The sequence below is a fragment of the Salvelinus fontinalis genome, chromosome 13, assembly GCF_029448725.1.
Source record: "Salvelinus fontinalis isolate EN_2023a chromosome 13, ASM2944872v1, whole genome shotgun sequence".
NCBI lineage: Eukaryota > Metazoa > Chordata > Actinopteri > Salmoniformes > Salmonidae > Salvelinus > Salvelinus fontinalis.
Window position 1 is genome coordinate 55,128,985 of NC_074677.1, and position 20,482 is coordinate 55,149,466.

Sequence of the window (20,482 nt, forward strand, 5' to 3'; positions counted from 1 at the left end):
ATATACATATATATTTGTGACTTTTGACCCTTTTGCATTGTCATTAGTGGGTGAGATGTAGAGTGAATGCAAGAGAAAGAATGAATGCTCATCCAAGCTTCTGGTTAATTCCGCACCAAGCTATGCATGAATAGGCATCTTTCCACTTTAATAGGCTGTCCTACACAAACAAACACACACACACTCACACACGCACTTCTCACCCTGGACAATAAGAGTCCCTTGTATTCCCCTTTCCCACAGATTCCACAGCATAGCATACTAGTACTGCCCCCCACCCTGATGCATGGAACATGCGATTATCACATAGCCTGGCCTGTGCATATTGGATGAAGCCATATTGTCACAGCTACGGTATGCCGTTATACTATGCGGTCTGCTCTTTGCTGTTTGACAGATAAAGCATGTATGTCATTTTTGCGTATTCAATAGTTTTTTTCGGTTCTGTGGCATCCTTGAAACACGGGGTGGTGGTCCGTATGAGCCCATGTACGCATGCGTCGTGGTTTCGCTGCTGCAGAGCGTTCGCGTTCCGCGGTCGCGGAGGAAAGCCGACGCTGCCAAGGAAACACACATGCAGACATAAGGGAATCCAGATTTCAGCATCGTCGTCCATTCCATTGACTTCGATAATTCATCGGTAGTGATGGTAGCGCGCAGTAACGCATTTGACCTAGAGATCTATTCCACGCGTGATGTCTAAATAGCTGCCAAATAATACAGGCAACGAGAGGAGGTTTAAAAAAAAAAAAAAGTAAAGGGAAAGATAAACAACCAGTGGTAAGTAGATTTAGGTACCATTTTACCGTTCTTAGATCGCTAGGATAAGACATCATTATTATACATGGCACAATAACTATTTCCAATTATATAATGTGTTTGTGTGGGGGAAAAAATCTTAACAAGAAGAGAGGGGATGCGGGTGACACCGGCTCTATTTATTATAATCTTACAATATAAGAAACGCTTGCATGAGAAAGAAAAATATATGTTTGCGTGACAGATATTGTGCCTTGGAATTAGTGGCATAGATTGACGCTCTCACCACTCGAAATGCTAACAAGACACGCGTATCCTGGCCAATTCTAATCAATATATTGCTTTTCCTCTTCACATTCACGATTATCCCATTTCCAGCTGTACTTGAACACTGGTTAACTGCTGTAGCCCCGTGCCTATGCTTGTAGCGAACACCTGTTCTGTTCCCTTTGCGTTACTAATCACATGCTTGTGCAGAAGCAGCAATGGCAGGATGTATGACGTAATCATCAGTCCAACTGCAAGAAATCACTGATGTCATTATTTTTAGTCAGTCAGATGTCCAATGAAGGATGACTACTGATTAAGTCATATGGATATTTTGGGGGAAAGCATTCTGTACCTGCATGAGGCTGCAGGTTCGGTCACATATCTGCTCATCAATTACTATGAAGTTACAAAGAAATTAGGCTTACTAGACTAGGTTACTGTGAAACAACGTGAATACTACAGTAACGAATTGCTACAGAACGTGATTCAGCCCCCCAAAATGTCAACCTGCTAATTACACAGGTGTAACTGATGCACAAGTGTTACCCAAATGCACTATTTAAATAAAGCATACTGTATATCCTATGAGATGAGAAGTCCAAGTGTTCTGAGATGATTGGTCTCCTTTGTAGCTCAGTTGGTAGACCACTTGTTAACGCCAGGTTAGTGGGTTCAAATCCCGGGACCACCCATACGTAAAATGTATGCATGCATGACTGTACGTTGCGTTGGATAAAAGTGTCTGCTAAATGGCAGGTATTATTATCAACAGACATCTTCATTAACAGCAGTATCACTAGTCCGAAATGTCACCCCCATATTTGGGCATATTTCTTATTAAAAGAGGCACATTTCTGCAACCAAGGGCTCAAACAGCTTGTAGGAAAGAAATAGGAAGGGGGCCTCAGAGCTGATATGCAACACATTTTGGTTGGCCTTGGTAGTCTATGACCTTGTATGATTGACAGACAATTCTTGGTTGCCTTGTTTTATTTGTCAACTCAAATGGTAGTTTGGCAATCTTGACTGATTTGGGATGACAAAGGGTAGGCCATAAAATGTGTTCTTAATTGCGGTGACAGTTTGCACCTTGTCATTTTTTTAAGCAATGGAGGAGGCTTATGGTGTCATGACTTCGGCAGTTTTCGACAGGTGTCATGACTTTGATGGACTCCATACAGTTCTTTGAGGATTCACTTCATTTCAGCAGCAGGAGAAACCTGTCATGTTGGGTGTTGTGCTTGTATATTTGACTCAAATGCTTGTATATTTGTGCTGATCTTTACATATTCTAATTGCTCTTACATCGTTTGAATAGATTCACCCACCGGCTACGGCTGAACTGCTAGGTCTGCGATGGGAGGAATGCAGTAGATCATTGAGTTTCTACTATCTTGTTCTGAACATAGATTATGTAAAAGGACGCCTGGAGCCAGTGTCATGGTAGCAGCACTGTGGAAGTGTTGCTATGGTTTCCACTCATTAATCCGTTTTCTTCCCATGACTGTGCGGAGGCTGCTGAGGCTGTGGCGGCATGCTATACTGGCTCCAGTAGAGGAGACAAGAATGAGAGATGAGAGAAAAGACACACAACTTGACGTTTCGGGAATCAATGGTAGCATTTAGCCAGATTCTGAGAGCCACTCTTAGTTTGAATAGTGAGGAACTCCAACAAGAAAGGGGCATTGTGAGCGATGGAAAGGATGGCAAAAAAATGCAGAAGAGGGTAGTGGTTAGCAGATGCCAGCAACAGACTGGAGGCCAATAGATTTTTGAGGGGACAGCAGTGTTTGTGTGTGAAAGTAATCAGTCATGAAGAATTAACACACAGAGGAGAACAGAAAGTTCACTCATTCATATTTGAACAATAAGCTATGTCAGTAAATAAATAAGAGTCATGTATAAATGATCCAAGGGATAGTTCACCCAGATAGTAAACGTACAGTTGAAGTCGGAAGTTTACTTTCACTTAGGTTGGTGTCATTAAAACTCGTTTTTCAACCACATTTGTCAACCACACATTTTTCAACCACTCCACAAATTTCTTGTTAACAAACTATAGTTTTGGCAAGTCGGTTAGGACATCTACTTTGTGCATGACACAAGTAATTTTTCTAACAATAGTTTACAGACAGATTATTTCACTTATAATTCACTGGATCACAATTCCAGTGGGACAGAAGTTTACATACACTAAGTTGACTGTGCCTTTAAACAGCTTGGAAAATTCCAGAAAATGATGTCATGGCTTTAGAAGCTTCAGTGCCTCTTTACTTGACATCATGGGAAAATCAAAAGAAATCAGCCAAGACCTCAGCAAAAAATTGTAGACCTCCACAAGTCTGGTTCATCTTTGGGAGCAATTTCCAAACGCCTGAAGGTACCACATTAATCTGTACAAACAATAGTATGCAAGTATAAACACCATGGGACCACGCGGTCGTCATACCGCTCAGGAAGGAGACACGTTCTGTCTCCTAGAGATGAACTTACTTTGGTGCGAAAAGTGCAAATCAATCCCAGAACAACAGCAAAGGACCTTGTGAAGATTCTGGAGGAAATAGGTACAAAAGTATCTATATCCACAGTAAAACAAGTCCTATATCGATAAAACCTGAAAGGCCGCACAGCAAGGAAGAAGCCACTTATCCAAAACCGGCATAAAAAAGCCAGACTATGGTTTGAAACTGCACATGGGGACAAAGATCGTACATTTTGGAGTAATGTCCTCTGGTCTGATGAAACAAAAATAGAACTGTTTGGCCATAATGACCATCGTTATGTTTGGAGGGAAAAAGGGGGAGGCTTGCAAACTGAAGAACACCATCCCAACCATGAAGCATGGGAGTGGCAGCATCATGTTGTGGGGGTGCTTTGCTGCAGGAGGGACTGGTGCACTTCACAAAATAGATGGCATCATGAGGAAGCAAAATTATGTGGATATATTGAAGCAAAATCTCAAGACATCAGTCAGGAAGTTAAAGCTTGGTCACAAACGGGTCTTCCAAATGTACAAAGACCCCAAGCATACTTCCAAAGTTGGAGTAAAATGGCTTAAGGACAACAAAGTCAAGGTATTGGAGTGGCCATCACAACGCCCTGACCTCAATTCTATAGAAATTTGTGGGCAGAACTGAAAAAGCGCGTGCGAGCAAGGGAGCCTACAAACCTGATTCAGTTACACCAGCTCTGTCATGAGGAATGGGCCAAAATTCACCCAATTTATTGTGGGAAGCTTGTGGAAGGCTACCCGAACTGTTTGACCCAAGTTAAACATTTTAAAGGCAATACTACCGAATACTAATTGAGTGTATGTAAACGTCTGACCCACTGGGAATGGGATGAAAGAAATAAAAGCTGAAATAAACCATTGTCTCTACTATTATTCTGACATTTCACATTCTTAAAATAAAGTGGTGATCCTGACCCAAAACAGCTCATTTTTACTAGGATTAAATGTCAGGAATTGTGAAAAACTGATTTCAAATGTATTTGGCTATAAAGGTGTATGTAAACTTCCGACTTCAACTGTACATATACACATAACCAAGGAGCTGCGGAGCAGACATGCTAAAAGGCCATACTCCCATCCTCCAGAGAGTATCATGAACCCGTCTCTCTGTGATAGTCTCCATGCATAAGGGTGCGTTTCCCTGCTAGAGGTTCCCCTTGAGGTTGTTTACGCATGTTTAGCTATTTCACCGTGCCAATTTATTGCAATTTTTGACAGCTGCAAAAAGGACTCTGTAGCCTTGGGGAACATCTCGGCCTATTTATTTGAAATAGGAGACATATAATTAAAGCCTGACATTGCAAGATGATATGCTGATGTAGGAAAACTAATAATGTTCTTTGTCTTTCTGGTCCTATGTTGATATGTTTTGTGTATTCATTTCTTTTTCATTTTGTCTGGTCCTATGTTTTTATTTGCAGTGTACTACAGTGTGTGTATGATTGCTTTGTTCTATTTCTCTCAAATGTACTTCTCATCACATTGCAATGGGCAGCAGAGCATAAGGGAAGGTCCTTGGAGGTTGCCATGGCGATGGCCCCAGACTGTAGCTCTGATATAGTAGAGCCCCTTGCTGTTTGCATGCACACTACTCACCCCCCCCCCCCCCAATGCAATACACTTCGTTGTACACGATCACAGAATAGACAAGATTTTGAAGCCCATAATTAGTCATCCATTGACATGAATAGAATAGCCTTCATTCGATAAGGTACATAGAGTACATTAGTACTGTCTCACGAGATAAATTTGTAAGCTTACTGTAGGTAAGTCTGTTTTTAGACTTGATATGCCCAAATGACAAATGAAGATGAAAGCCCATTCTCATTGGATCCAAGCTCTTTGTCATTGGATATGCTTATTGGGTTATTTTTGTTCTGCATATTTTTGCAATCTTTTTTTTTAGACCAGTGCTTGAAAGAGACACGACATGTAAAGGCCTATAAATACAGTGATTGAACTGAGAGAGATAGGAGGGAGAACACTTGTGAAAGAGGGACGTGAGCCAGAGGAAGAGAGGTCTCCTCCATTGTCTCCACTATAGGGACATGCTGAGCAGTAGGCAGTGGGTCGTGTAAATGAATGCCAGGCGGTTGTGTACAGGCATGCCAGCCTGCATTAGGGCAGTGTGGGGAGAGATTCAGGCTAGATGGCCACTACCCATTAGCCTGATGGGCTGAGCACAGAGTTCGTACCCACACACACACACACACACACACACTGTTACACACAAACTCACTGTCACACACACTCACTGTCAATCACGCACTATCCAGGGTGCAATAGGCCATGATACTGTCCTAATATTTCATTGGTTCTCTAGTCTGTGCCACCCGACCTTTGAATCCTAATTTCCAGGCTTCCTTTGATTGCCCTTGCCTTCCTTTCAAACGTAGTAAGTACTACTATAATCATAGTGTCATACTAATGAAGTTATTACCTTTTATAAATGCTTTCTCTCAACCTCTTTTCTTTGACAATACCAGGTCTTTGTCCGGCACACCTTTCATTATTAGTCCATATGATTGCACCATTGCTGTAGATGTTGTGATTTCCCTCTGTTGGTTGATTACATGGTTTCTATCGGGTCTCTCCGTTCTCTCCCCCCCGCCTATTGACTCTTTCTTTATTCAGAGGTGTCACACAACATGGCGTTCAATATAGATTGCTCCACTGAAGACTGAGTTATATTGTTCTATACCCGCAATGAATGTGCTAATTGGAGTGTTTTTTTTTTAACCCTTCCTCCCTGGCTCTCTGTAGGTGAGTGTGTGTAGGGTGCAGCTGCCATGCCGCTGGTTAAAAGATGCATCGAGCCCAGGCACCTGTGCCGTGGAGCCGTGCCGGACGGGGTCACCAGCGAGCTGGAGTGTGTCACTAACAGCACCCTGGCAGCCATCATCAAACAGCTGGGGGGACTGAGTAAGTCTACACACCTGACTGACTAACTGTCTGTCTGCTGACTGACTGACACTGACTGACTGAATGCTGAATGGAAATGAAATCTTAACCAAGTTATTTCAGGCAGTATTTTTTTAACATGTAATGCATGGGGTTATTTTAAAGGTACATTTTCGTAGTCCTACTCTGACCCTGACCTCTGTTAATGCATGTTGTGTGTTTTCGTGAATGCAGGTCGACATGCAGAGGACATCTTCGGGGAGCTGTTCAACGAGGCCAACAGCTTCTACATGAGAATGAACAGCCTCCAGGAGAGAGTGGACCTGCTGGCTGTCAAAGTCACCCAGCTTGACTCCACTGTGGAGGAGGGTAGGTGGAGGCGACGGGTGACAGGGGTTATGAGGGACGGGGGTAAGGGTGTGGCAGAATCTGCTGAGGAAAGGGGACTGGTCACATAATACAGTACATGCTATAGCATGATGATACTCAGTCAAAGTTACAGCCCAGCATATGGTATGAGAGCGTGAATAAGCATCAAATTAAGAGCACCGTGGTAATTAACGAAGTAAAACATACCGTTGCATAATGCAAGGGCTTCACCAGTGCCCTACAGCTGAGCCACAGACTCACTGCTGCTGCAATCACCAATACATTGATTTCCATTATGCAGCCTGGGATATGCTGAATACTGTATACAGTGCAGTCGGAAAGCATTCAGACCCCTTGACTTGTTCCACATTCTGTTATGTTACAGACTTATTCTAAAATGGATTCAATTGTATTTTTTTTTGTACACACACCATTCCATAATGAAAAACCAAAAGCTGTTTATTAGAATTTTTGCACTGAAATATAACATTTACATAAGTACTTCAGTACTTACTGAGTAAAGACTCAGCACTTTGTTGAAGCACCTTTGGTAGTGATTACAGAATGGAGTCTTGAGTATGACGCTACAAGCTTGGCACACCTGTATTTGGGGAGTTTCCCATTCTTCTCTGCAGATCCTCTCAAGCTCTGTCAGGTTGAATGGGGAGCGTCGCTGCACAGTTATTTTCAGGTCTCTCCAGAGATGTTCGATCGGATTCAAGACCGAGCTCTGGCTGGGCCACTCAAGGACATTCTTGTGTTGTCTTGGCTGTGTGCTGAGGGTCGTTGTCCTGTTGGAAGGTGAACCTTCGCCCCAGTCTGAGGTCCTGAGTGCTCTGGTGCAGGTTCTCTCTGTTAATCTTTCCCTCGATTCTGACTAGTCTCCCAGTCCCTGCTGCTGAAAAACATCCCCACAGCATGATGCTGCCACCACCATGCTTCACCGAACGGATGGTGCCAGGTTTCCTCCAGACGTGACGCTTGGCATTCAGGCCAAAGAGTTCAATCTTGGTTTTATCAGACCAGAGAATCTTGTTTCTCATGGTCTAAGAGTCTTTTAGGTGCTTTTTGGCAAACTCCAAGCAGGCTGTCATGTGCCTTTTACTGAGGAGTGGCTTCCGTCTGGCCACTCTACCATAAAGGCCTGATTGGTGGAGTGCAGAGATGGTTGTTCTTCTGGAAGGTTCTCCAATCTCCACAGAGGAACTCTAAAGCTCTGTCAGAGTGACCATAGGGTTCTTGGTCACCTTCCTAACCAAGGCCTTTCTCCCCCGATTGCTCAGTTTGGCCGGACAGCCAGTTATAGGAAGAGTCTTGGTGGTTCCAAACTTCTTCCATTTAAGCATGATGGAGGCCATTGTGTTCTTGGGGACTTCAATGCTGCAGAAATGTTTTGGTACCCTTCCCCAGATCTCTGCCTCGGCACAATCCTGTTTCGGAGCTCTACGGACAATTCCTTCAATCTCATGGCTTGGTTTTTGCTCTGACATGCACTGTCAATTGTGGGATCTTATATAGACAGTTGTGTGCCTTTCCAAATCATGTCCAATCAATTGAATTTATCACAGGTGGACTCCAATGAAGTTGTAGAAACATATCAAGGATGATCAATGGAAACAGGATGCACCTGAGCTCAATTTCGAGTGTCATAGCAAAGTGTCTGAATACTTATGTAAGTAAGGTATTTCTAAAAACCTGGTTTCACTTTGTCATTATGGGGTATTGTGTGTAGATTGATGAGGGCATTTTTTAAATTTCATCCATTTCAGAATTAAGCCTCTAACGTAACAAAATGTGGAAAAAGTCAAGGGTTCTGAATCCTTTCCGAATGCATCCCATTTTGCATCTCTGCTTACCGTAATCATGATTCATGAGTCTCTGTTTGCGGTCCTATTAAATTGTTTTTGAAGCATTGATCCACCACTAATGAATGTGATTAGTTTTCATGTTATTGAACTTCTAAACTTCCTCATGCAAACTGGGTTGCCATGGCCATTCATAGCTGATAATGAATCAGTGTTCGAGGGTTCATTCATTGTGTTCATTCTGGCATTCTGGTCCCAGTTTCGCTGCAGGACATCAACATGAGGAAGGCCTTCAAGAGCTCCACCATCCAGGACCAGCAGGTGGTGTCCAGGAACTCCATCCTCAACCCTGTCATGGAGATGTACCATCGCTGTGACAAACCTCCACCCCTAAACATCCTCAGCCCCTACAGGTCAGCCCTCAACCAATCACATTACAACTTACTGAACCCCACTTTAGTCTTTGCATTTTTCCTTAGGTACAGGATACAGAATTAAGGTTTGGGGATGTGCAATTTATGTGTATTATAACATAGTTATATAATGTACCATGTAAAAAGTGTAGGTGTTAATTGCATTGCCGAAGCACAGTCTCAGGTCAGGATGTGTTGTCATACAGGGATGACAAAAAGGATGGCCTTAAGTTCTACACAGACCCATCCTACTTCTTTAATCTGTGGAAGGAGAAGATGATCCAAGCAACAGAAAACAAGCGGAAGGAGAAGCGGAAGCAGAAGGCGGGTGACAAGGTGTGTGTGAGTTTGTTTGTGTGTTTTATGTGCGTCTGTAACGGTCGTCTTTCGTTGAGAGAGTGGACCAAGACGCAGCGGGTGATGAATACATAATGAATTTAATTATAATAACGAATACGAAAATACAAGACAAACTACAAAACAACAAACGACGTCAACAGACCTGAACATGCGAACTAACATAAAACGAAGAACGCACGAACAGACTAAACAAAACGAAACAGTACCGTGTGGTGCACAAACACAGACACAGCAACAATCACCCACCAACAAACAGTGAGAACAGCCTACCTTAATATTCTCAATCAGAGGAAACGTCAAACACCTGCCTCTAATTGAGAACCATATCAGGCAACACATTTAACCCAACATAGAAACACATAACATAGAATGCCCACCCCAACTCACGCCCTGACCAACTAAACACATACAAAAACAACAGAAAACAGGTCAGGAACGTGACAGCGTCGATGATGAATCACTCCTCTCACACATGTTGCTATATTTCGCTGCTAGCTCTTTGCTGGCTCTTGGTATTTTTGGGGGGTATTTTATTAGGATACTCTTCCTGGGGTACGCACCGAACATGAAACATGACATAACACATAACATTAATAGACAAGAACAGCTCTCTCTTATCTATACTCTCATGACTGTTGGCTGTTTTTTGACCACTCAGACCCGCTCTCCTTCCATCCACCATTTAACATCAGGCCTGTCAGGATTACCTTGTTGCTCCTTTTAGACTGTCTGTGCACAAGCGTCCTAAGCCTGGGGATGTGGACGTGTGTTTAGACAGAGATAGAGGATGGGAAGGAAAGGAAAGCGAGAAAGAGAGAGTGAGCGAGCGAGGGCTTAAGGGGCGAGGAAGGGAGCTAGAGAGAAGACAGCGACATGGTTAGAAAATAGCCTTGTCATATGTGTTTAGCAAGATGAGAAACCTCTTACAAACACTACTAAGCTCTATAGCTAAAATTGACTTAATTAGAGGAAGCATGCTCATTTATTTACGAAGAACTAAGACTAAGAAGATCCACCACTAGTCTAAGGAACTGTAGCCGAATTGAAATGCATTTTATACATAATAAATGAGCACTTACATGTCCTGTTTATGTTTGTCCCATAATGATGGTAGTCGATGATAGTTTTTTCCCATATGTATACTTATACTGCATTTATACTGCATTCTGAGGGAATCCTCTGGCGCAGTCCATATCCCTGTATTTCGGCTGTAGTCACAGTCTTTGTCATTTTCAGGAGCAGAAACAGGTGGAGGACCCCAGCCGGGAGGTGAAGAAGGTGAGGAAGGCCCGGAACCGTCGTCAGGAGTGGAACATGATGGCTTACGACAAGGAGTTCCGTCCAGACACCCGGCTCACGCCTTCACCCTACCATGGCATGTCCTCTGAGGGATCTCTCTCTCCAGACAGGTCAGTAGGGATGCACTGAATCAATCAATCAAGGAACAATTGATCACAACTTGTAAATGTACAAAATCTGCTTTCTGCTGCCATCTACCTAAATGTTCGAAAGCCTCCGTGTTCCTTAGAGGGATACTGCGCGATTTAGAGATTTAGTTATAGAGATGTATAGAGAGCTCAACGTTGTGTATGTTTCTCAATGGCACTGCCCGTCCGCTCACAGACGCCATAATGGAACAGATACACCCTTGTGACCTCTATACATCTCTATGCGACAGCTGGTCAGAGTGAGGATGTGAATAGAATCTCGTTTCTTATGATTATCAGTCAAATAAGCACATTTAGAATATATCGATTACTATGTATAGCTTTGTAAGATGTTAAATGACCAACCTTTGGAGTATTTAGAAGGTATGTTTCCTTGCTTTTGAGAGGAGCTGGCTACTGTACCGGCAGACTTTCAGCAATTGCGCTAAGCTCACAATATGTTAACTTTAATAAAACTGCACGCAGAGACATAAAAATGGTATCATGAGTTCTTCTGACTCCGGGGAGGTAGAAAAACGACCTAAATCTCGAAATATCCCTTTAAGATTGAATATTCAACATTGTACTCACAGTATAATGTTTGAATACCAAGTTACCAGGTTTTTGAGATGACAAATAAAGAAACGTGGATGACCATTGACATGAGACTAGGTGTATATTGAACGTCTATTGAAGATATCCCTTGCTCCTCATCAACCTCTATCTGTGGATTAAATGTTCCAGGTCTGGTATGTCTGATGAACAGTCCTACCCTGCCAGCCCTAACCACCCACCCCAGGAGGGAGTTGTGCTGGGTCCTGATGGGAAGGAGCACCTAACAGGCCCCAACCAGACCCAGTCTCTGGACCGGGCCTACCGCCCCCCTGCTGCTGCTACCACTGCAGCTCAAGGCCGCCAGCATTCCCTGGGCCGCATGCAGCCCCACCACGGACCCACACCCGCAGACCCATCCCTGAATGGGCCCCGGCCCGCAGCTTCCAAAGACGCCAGGTGTGTTAGCCAGCTACCCCTCTCGTCCCTCCTTCTGTGCCCGTTTTTGCTATTTTATCTAAGCTGAATTCAAGTCTGAAAGCCTTTTCTATCTACAGTAAATGTCACAGGCATTTATCTGATCCAAACGTTAATGATGTAGTGCTGGAATGGTGAGAAAGACTATGTCTGACTTGGTTGGTTTACTGTCATTGTTCCACAGCGGTCACCAGATGCCAGAGCACTTTATCCCTCCGGCCCCGCCCCCACCTCCTCCCCTTATCCCCTCAGCCCAGACGGCCTTTGACAGCAAAACAGGGCCTCCCACCCTGGCCCCTGGCACCGTGGCCACCCTGTCCCGCCCCTACAGCCCCTCGCCCCCTCCGCCCCCACCCGCTGGCTACGTCCCCTCTCCATCTCACCCTGTCACTGGGGGACCTCCTGTTGCCCCTCCTCCACCCCCACCTGGTGGCCCCCCAACATTCGCTCCCTCTCCAGCCCATGCCATACACCCCTCTGGGGGAACACTGCCAAGGAAGGGCAAGGTGCTAGGCATCCCGATAAGTGACGCACGCAGCGACCTGCTGTCAGCCATCCGCAGAGGTGAGACCCTCTGGTTTACTAGGTGGAAAAGCCAGGATTACACTACATGATCTGTCTACATTACTGTACATGGAAAGCTACTATCCTAGTAAAATATTTACTGTATGGAAAATGTATTTTGACAGTTTGTAGTAAGTATCATCTGTACAGTAGATGACCGTTGTGTTGTGTTCCTCAGGCATCCAGCTGAGGAAGGTGCAGGAGCAGCGTGAGCAGGAAGCCAAGAAGGAGCCAGTGGGGAATGACGTGGCCACCATCCTGTCCCGACGCATCGCAGTGGAGTACAGCGAATCCGATGAGGACTCAGAGCCTGAGGAGAACGAGTGGTCAGACTGAGACGGAGCAGAGGGCTTAGGCTTACTTTACTTACCTACAGAGTGCTGCTATTCCAATAACAGGAAACACACACACACACACACCACACACACACAGTCAACGCACACTACGTCTCGATAGACCTCTTGTTAGAGTAAGTAGATGAGAAAGTAGATGAGGAGACGCTTACACAGTATGACAGTATCCATTATCTAGTCAGATATGGGCTGAGAGGAAACCACAGTGGATCTGGGGCTGGGTGGGGGTTCTGTTTAAAGCAAGCACAGCAAGCTTATACGTATATATATAATATGATATAGTATAATATATTACTTATGGTCCAGTATGAAAGTGTTTCTTTCATGAGTCCTGATATTGTAGTTTGAATATTATTCGTGGTTTCAGTTGCATTTAGATATTCGATGCATCTCCTCCACCTGTAAATGAGCCACGCCAGCACCACAGATGTTGTTTTCTAGGTGAAGATGCTCTGGCATTCTTTCAACTCATCTAACTTAACAATGCACTTAAATATTTGTTAGTGGAAAAGTATTCTTTCGAGTCATCTTCTATTCTGGCTGTGCTGTTTGTGATAACTGTGCATATGAAGATGATGTCACATCAAGTGTTAATCGGGTGGGTGGATACTTTTGGACACATGATACTGTAGCTGTAACCGTATCGTCAACACGCCTTTTTTGTTATCTGAGGGACGTTCCTTTTTATTTTGTCACTTTGTTCAATTGTTTACAGTGTTGTGGTTGAGTATTGATACCCTAACTGGCAGTGTTTAACATCAGTTGTCGTTTTTGGTTTACATCATTTGCTAAAGATTTGCTGGTTGACTAATGACTACTGTGTAAGACAGACCCTAACATGGCAGTTATTTAGGGGTTTATTTTCTCTATTGTACTTTGTGTGTGTGTGTGTGTGTGTGTGTGTGTGTGTGTGTGTGTGTGTGTGTGTGTGTGTGTGTGTGTGTGTGTGTGTGTGTGTGTGTGTGTGTGTGTGTGTGTCAGCGAAAGGGAATCTCTCAATGCCTTGCTGTTTCCTTCTTTTCTGACTCACTTCTTTTATGTTGAAGGCCTGGAGAGATAGTATCTGATTGCTGGTGGGCTTGTCGTCCATTTTGACTAATGTTCTACTGGAAGAGATGAGCGAGGGTTCATAGCAGTGTTTCGAACATACTGACCCTGTGTTCTATTAAGTCATGTGTTTGTACAACTACTGTGTTTTACAATTCATTGTTGTATAGATTTTTTGTAACACTGCGTGTGTAAAATGAATTTGGGTATCTAGATATGAAATGACTATCACACTGATCGAACCTGGAAAACAAAAGTGCATGTATGAGGAGGTAATAAAATGAAAATAAGTGTTACGATGGCTTACTTTTGTCTTGGATCCTCTTGTGGCTGTTTATTGCAAATCACTGACCTATTCCATTGACACAACTTCCCTATTGTACCGTATCACTCGAATGTGAACAACCAATTTATGCACTAGTTCCGAGAGGTATTTTTTTGCGTGTACAGTGTGACCACCACCCACCACGTCGGGCCATCTGGCCATCTGTGACGGCAGGAAGGGCATAGGGACAAATTAACTCATAAGATCCACAACATGGGAGGGAACAGCTCATTCTGAGCCCAGGGAGAACACAGTATTTCTTGCCCAGCTGTAATAGCCACACTCTAAGGATGGTATTTTATAAGTACAGGTAAATCCCCACTAGATGTGGTACTGTACAAATACAATTAATAAGGACCTTGTGAGTATGAATATCTCATGTTTCGCACAATTCCACTAATCCATAGAGAGCTCTTGTGTTGTATGTTTTGGAGGTGTAGTTCTTTCCAAAATTCCAGAACCTTCCAGTGGTACAGTGTTTTGGAATTTACTCTCTGTGTCTCTTTCTGAGTTCAGTGGACTTTTCCCACACCAGACAGACACAGATAGCTGTTGTTGGATCCTGTTTGTCTCCAAAGGCAGTGGCATCACACACGGCAGCGGTCACTGTGCCTCCATCTGTCCCAGAGTGCATCAAGCCAGGACCCAACTGAGTGACCCAAAACAGACGAGCAGTAAACAAACATTTATTGACCTTTCCCACAGACACCTAGTTGGATATCTGGGTGCTATAGGATTTGGTTGATTGCCTTTGTTACGAAAACCTCGACTAAAACCCTGTCTTGGGGACAATATGGTGCAGTGTTTTGAATAGAAGTCCCCAATGCAACACAACGAGTAGTCCAGGATCTTGAGAAAGCAAACGAATTTGACAGTAGTGTTGCAATCGTTTGGCGTCGTTTAGGAAAACATTAATTCCTTGAATACATTGAACGAGACACATTTACGTTTTTCCTAAAGACAAAATGAATAATTTATGATAAAAAAAAAAAATAGATAAACAAACTACATACATTTTTTTTTCAATAAATATATAAAAATATAGCTTTGTATCAATAAGATAAGACCTTATGGACTTCTAACCCCTGTGAGAACTAAATAGCTGAATCAATCATGCTGACTGTGGTGAATGAGCGACAGTGAATCATCTGAATTGGACACAAGCATTCCAGACAGTACTAACACAAGCAAAGCTTGGCGGCACACACAACACCGACTTCAATTCAATAGTGATGACACTGGTTGCAGAGTTCCCACCAATGTTGACTGAAAAAATAGGGGGTTCCAATGATTGTGGATTGCTTATTGCAGCTCTTTGGCTGCGCCACTAGAGAATAGGCAGTAGGATGAGCCTAAGGGGCCTCCACACACATCTCAAACAACAGACGTTGCATTATCATTCAAGCGCTGTACACCATACATGATTGACGTCATAGAGCTGCTGATACTGTACCATACAGTCATAAACTGGCAAATGGCGTTTTGTTAAGCATATTGATCACTTTCTATTGAGAACCAACATATACATGTCATTCAGTTTATCACTATACACAAGTTATACATTATTGCCAGTGAGACATAGTAAGGCAAAACAATTAAGACATTCCGTCGAAAATTGGTGTTTACCGACTTTTGGAACGAGTGACATAACAGCGGGACAAAACTGTATCGTCTGCATAATTTAGATGCACTGCACCTGTTATGTACAACTACCCTACAGACTAATCTAGCTGGGACAAATATTGATGCGCTGCGAAAACATGAGCAACGTTACAACCAATAAAGCGATACATCAAGACGTCTGTCCGCAATCAGATGTCGATGTGTTAGGTCTACCGAGGATGTGTAGGCTATGGGCGTACAGACATTGCACGTGGGCTATTGTAATGATAAGCAGGTGGTGTTGTGCGTGGCGAATGTAAGGAGTTGACCACTTTAAACATTTAGAGGGCCCTGTCATACTGGGAATATGTGATACTGTCTGGGCGCGTTCATTTGGAAAACTTTGGCTGACACTATGTTGCTGTTTTTGTCTTGAATTCAATATGCACACGAGTGAGGGTTATTCTCTGCTGCTGCTGTATTATTTATGGCAGATTACGCCACAGAGCTCGCATAACCAGGCATACGCGTGCGTTATTGAGTGGGTGATAGCTCACGTTTCACTGTCCATGGTGCTGAAAAGGCCGGCGCTGAATTGAGCAGTCCGCTCATTCCAGCCTTTCTCCCTCGTAATAAAAGGTTAGTTAATCACAGAATCAGCTCACTTTCACTTGCCCCAACATTTTACAGACTGAGGGGACAGTTTCAACATCGTGTTGAAGGTGCAGAGACGCAGTAAGTCAGTAGCCTACCACGTCTCAGCATCATTCGGATGAACATTCAACAACCTTTGATAAAACATTATTCCCAAATGAATTGAATCAATACGGGGACTTCAGAAGTAGTTTGTTTCCTTCCCCCTATTGTGCTGACACAGAACAGGTATTTGCCTATTGAGTCAGGGGGCTAGGCTACTCTGAATGCTTTATGAGCAACACCGAGTAACTGCACAAGGCATGTTCCAATGGGCGCACACTAGTTGAATCAACGTTGAACCAACGTGGAATAAAATTGACTTGAGCTGAATTGACGTCTGTGTCCAGTGGGGTACACTTATAAACGCATCTATTATAATATGAAGGGTGTAATATGAGGCCTTTACTATACAGTGAAGGCTACTACCTCTACATTAAAGGTGCGTCAATACTGTGCAAGTAGCTCTGGCACAATACACATTTAGAGAGATTGAACGACTATATTTCGAGAACAGAGAGGACAAGAGGACAGTTATTCAATACAAACGAAATGCACACACACACACATACACACACACGCAAAAAACACTTACAAAACTTTTCGGCATAGTCAGTCAGATTGTGATGTGCTTGTAACTACTTGACAGGCTATAACGTCCAAACGTTTGCCTAGACATCACTTGGTGTCCTTGGTCGCAGAGAAAAGTTGGAAGACACACATCCACAACAACAAGCGATTCTCATAGATTTCTGTATGTCAGGATTTCTGAAAGCATAAATGACGGGGTTTATCATAGAGTGACAAATGGCCGGCAGAGCGGTGACGTAGGTATAGATAGGGGGGTATCCGATGTCAGCCACCAGAGAGTACATGGCGAAAGGGATCCAGCACAATGCAAAGGTGCCAAGGATAATGGAGAGGGTGGATACCCCTTTAGTGGTGGGGGAGGAGGAGTGGGAGGTAGTCATGAACTTCTGCTGCACGGCGATTTGCTGCGCGTGCCGAAAAGCAATCTTGCAAATCTGGAGGTATAGTTGCAAAATAAGTGCAAATACAAAAAGAAAAGTCACCGCCAGCGCAGCGGCGTGATTTTTATCAATGGGGGCGCAAATGCTGCACGTCGTCTCATCTTTAAGGCAGTTCCAACCCATGATCGGTAGCGCGCCCAGAGTGATGCTAGTCACCCAAATGAGCACCAGTGTGACGATGGTAAAAATCACCGTTCGTTCCGTGTGGTAAGTCAGTGCGTTGTAAAGGGAGAGGTATCTATCCACCGTGATTGCCAGGATATTGAGAACGGAGGCCGAAAAAGCAGTGATGAGCAGTCCAGCTGATAACAGCGTCACGAATCCCGTGTCAAAAATGTAGGTGATGGTGAAATTCACTATCAAACCTAGCCCCGCCAATAGGTCCGCAAAAGCCAAGCTCCCTATCAACACAAACATGGGCGCTTTCAGGGTGGGCGTGTAAATAATTAAGGCAAGGACAATTGCATTTTCGCAGGACATTAGGGTTCCCGTGACACACAGGACTATATCCCAGGGGTTGACGCTTATGACCACCGGTTCCAGCTCGAACTGGAATGATGGAGGTGGTGTGGAATTCCCTCCTTCTTGAACATCCCAGGTTGAGGAAGAGGTGTTTTTGAATTGGTTACTCATTGCTGCGGCAGAGAGTGAATCATCACTGAGAAAGACAGAGAAGGGGAGGGGGCGCGAGATAGAGACAATTTCAGAGTGACCACCGGAGGAAATGTACAGTGTAAAGACATTTGCGTTCAAGAGTGTATTTTACATATTTCCAAATAAAACATGTGACTCATTATTAGACTGCCGCACGGCAAATTGCGAAGTGAATGCATTGCTAAAACGCCACATTTTACTACTTATAATTCCCTCCGTTGACTCAACATTTAGAGCAAAGAGTTAAATTGAAACGAGAGCCCCTCTGTAGGGAGTATTGACATCACACATTGGCTGTTTAAGCAGGACTTGAATGAAAGGATAAACATGGAAATTAATGGGTTGTCTTTGATCTAATTTGAGATCTATGTCATTTCGATTAGTAATAGGATGCCCAAAAATTAGATATGGGTTGTTTCACTTTGGGCTTGTCGTAAATATTATTAATCCACACATGTAGGCTATTGTACCCTCTCGCCTGATTATAAAGGCCTTCTAAGGTCAAAAAACATACGAAGACATTTCTGTGAGAAAGTGGTTCTCTAGTCTATAATTTATCTGTAGTCTAAACCTGAACATCACATAATATGTAGATATATAAGCTGACCACTAACCAGAGCATCCATGCGTGTCACTATCAGTCAGTCAAGTGATGTTGCGATGGCTTGTTGAGGTCTACCCAGGCGCATTCCTTAACAGGGAAGATGGAGACGTGGAGTGCCCAGGTGGAGACTATCACCAGTAACTGCTGGCGCCGTCTCACCCCTCTTTTGTCTTTTTCCGTTATTGTAACAAATATTTTGTAAATCGATTTCTCACAGGAGGACGTTAAGACTTGGGTGACACACTGCTAGTGATGTTGGCAATTCGCTGGCATTGACTCTTGCTTGTTTCAATCCTATTGGTCCTGTGGATTATTCTCCAAATGACGTCAAGTGCTCCCTCTCCATTCTTTACCGATGTGTTATTCAGAGCATCCCCCTGCTACATTAGCATACCTAGAATGGGTAGACAACTGTTTGTAAACCTAGAACCTGTAGGTGGCAGTATATTACTTTAAAGGCTCTGCTTGCCAAAAAAACATCCAGATTTTGCTATGTCTATAATTTAGTTAGCTGACAAAATTCAACTCCACCAGAAACTTCCTTCACCATGGAGTTGTCCATTTGGCAAATGTGACCATAACTCTATCCTCCTGCTTACACGCAAAAATTTAAGCAGGAAGCACCTGTCACGTTCCTGACCGGTTGTCTGTTATTTTGTATGTGTTAGTCGGTCAGGGCGTGAGTTTGGGTGGGCAGTCTATGTTATGTGTTTCTATGTTTGTTTAAGGGTGACCTAATATGGCTCTCAATTAGAGGCTCGTGGTTTTCATTTCCTCTGATTGAGAGTCATATTAAGGTAGGTGTTTTCACACTGTTTGTTGTGGGTGGTTGTCTCCTGTGTCTGTGTATGTCGTTGCGCCACACGGGACTGTTTTTGGTTTGTTTGTATGTTCGTTCTTTTATGTAGTCAGTTTTCCCTGTTCATGCGTTCTTCGTGTTTCATGTGAGTTCGTCGTTCAGGTCTGTCTACGTCGTTTTGTTATTTTGTTTATTTATCAAGTGTATTTCGTTTCGTCTTCGTCTTGTTCAATAAATCATCATGTCATATTCAAACGCTGCGTTTTGGTCGAATCCCTGCTCCTCCTCTTCGGATGAAGAGGAGGAGGAAAGCCGTTACAGAACCACCCACCACTATACGACCAAGCAGCTTGGGGGAGCGCAACAAAGGAACCAGGACTCGTGGACATGGGAGGAGATATTGGATGGTAAGGGACCCTGGGCTCAACCAGGAGAATATCGCCGCCCCAAAGCTGAGCTGGAGGCAGCGAAAGCAGAGAGGCGGCGATATGAGGAGCTAGCTCGGAGGCAGGAAAAGGATCTGGGCTACACTACGTGGGAGGAGATCGACAGGTGGGCGATCAACCCAGGGCGAGTGCCGGAGCCCGCCTGGGATTCTCTGGCGCAGTGCGAGGAGGGATACCGGCGTATGGAGGCAGCACGACGACGCGGTAGGAAGCCTGTGAGAAAACCCCAAAAATTTCTTGGGGGGGGGTCCTTAAAGGGAGAGTGGCGAAGTCAGGTAGGAAACCTGCGCCTACTCCCTGTACTTACCGTGGAGAGCGAGAGTACGGGCAGACACCGTGTTACGCAGTAGAGCGCACGGTGTCTCCTGTACGTGTGCATAGCCAGGTGCGGGTTATTCCACCTCCCCGCACTGGCAGGGCTAGATTGAGTATTGAACCGGATGTCATGAAGCCGGCCCTACATATCTGGCCACCAGTACGTCTCCTTGGGCCGGCTTACATGGCACCAGCCTTACGCAT

At 44.1% G+C, this 20,482-nt stretch overlaps 2 protein-coding genes across 3 annotated transcripts; one reads left to right on the plus strand and one right to left on the minus strand.

The window, feature by feature from the left end:
- Nucleotides 1-211: 211 nt before the first annotated feature.
- Nucleotides 212-14,105, plus strand: LOC129869088 (actin-binding protein WASF3-like). 2 transcript variants are annotated; one of them, XM_055943585.1, is made up of 9 exons: nucleotides 212-354; nucleotides 6,305-6,463; nucleotides 6,677-6,811; nucleotides 8,876-9,029; nucleotides 9,236-9,365; nucleotides 10,626-10,798; nucleotides 11,561-11,827; nucleotides 12,030-12,409; nucleotides 12,588-14,105. In XM_055943585.1, the coding sequence occupies exons 2-9, from the start codon at nucleotides 6,331-6,333 to the stop codon at nucleotides 12,743-12,745; spliced, it is 1,530 nt and encodes a 509-aa protein (XP_055799560.1). In that variant the 5' UTR covers nucleotides 212-354; nucleotides 6,305-6,330; the 3' UTR covers nucleotides 12,746-14,105. The 2 variants fall into 2 exon arrangements, with proteins under 2 accessions (XP_055799560.1, XP_055799559.1); XM_055943584.1 differs by lacking the exon at nucleotides 212-354 and adding an exon at nucleotides 363-780.
- Nucleotides 14,106-14,804: 699 nt separating this feature from the next.
- Nucleotides 14,805-18,985, minus strand: LOC129869090 (G-protein coupled receptor 12-like). The gene is made up of 2 exons (XM_055943588.1): nucleotides 18,729-18,985; nucleotides 14,805-18,118 (listed from the first exon to the last, which is right to left on the minus strand). Exons 1-2 carry the CDS (start codon nucleotides 18,734-18,736, stop codon nucleotides 17,101-17,103), a joined length of 1,026 nt encoding a protein of 341 aa, XP_055799563.1. The 5' UTR covers nucleotides 18,737-18,985; the 3' UTR covers nucleotides 14,805-17,100.
- Nucleotides 18,986-20,482: the final 1,497 nt, after the last annotated feature.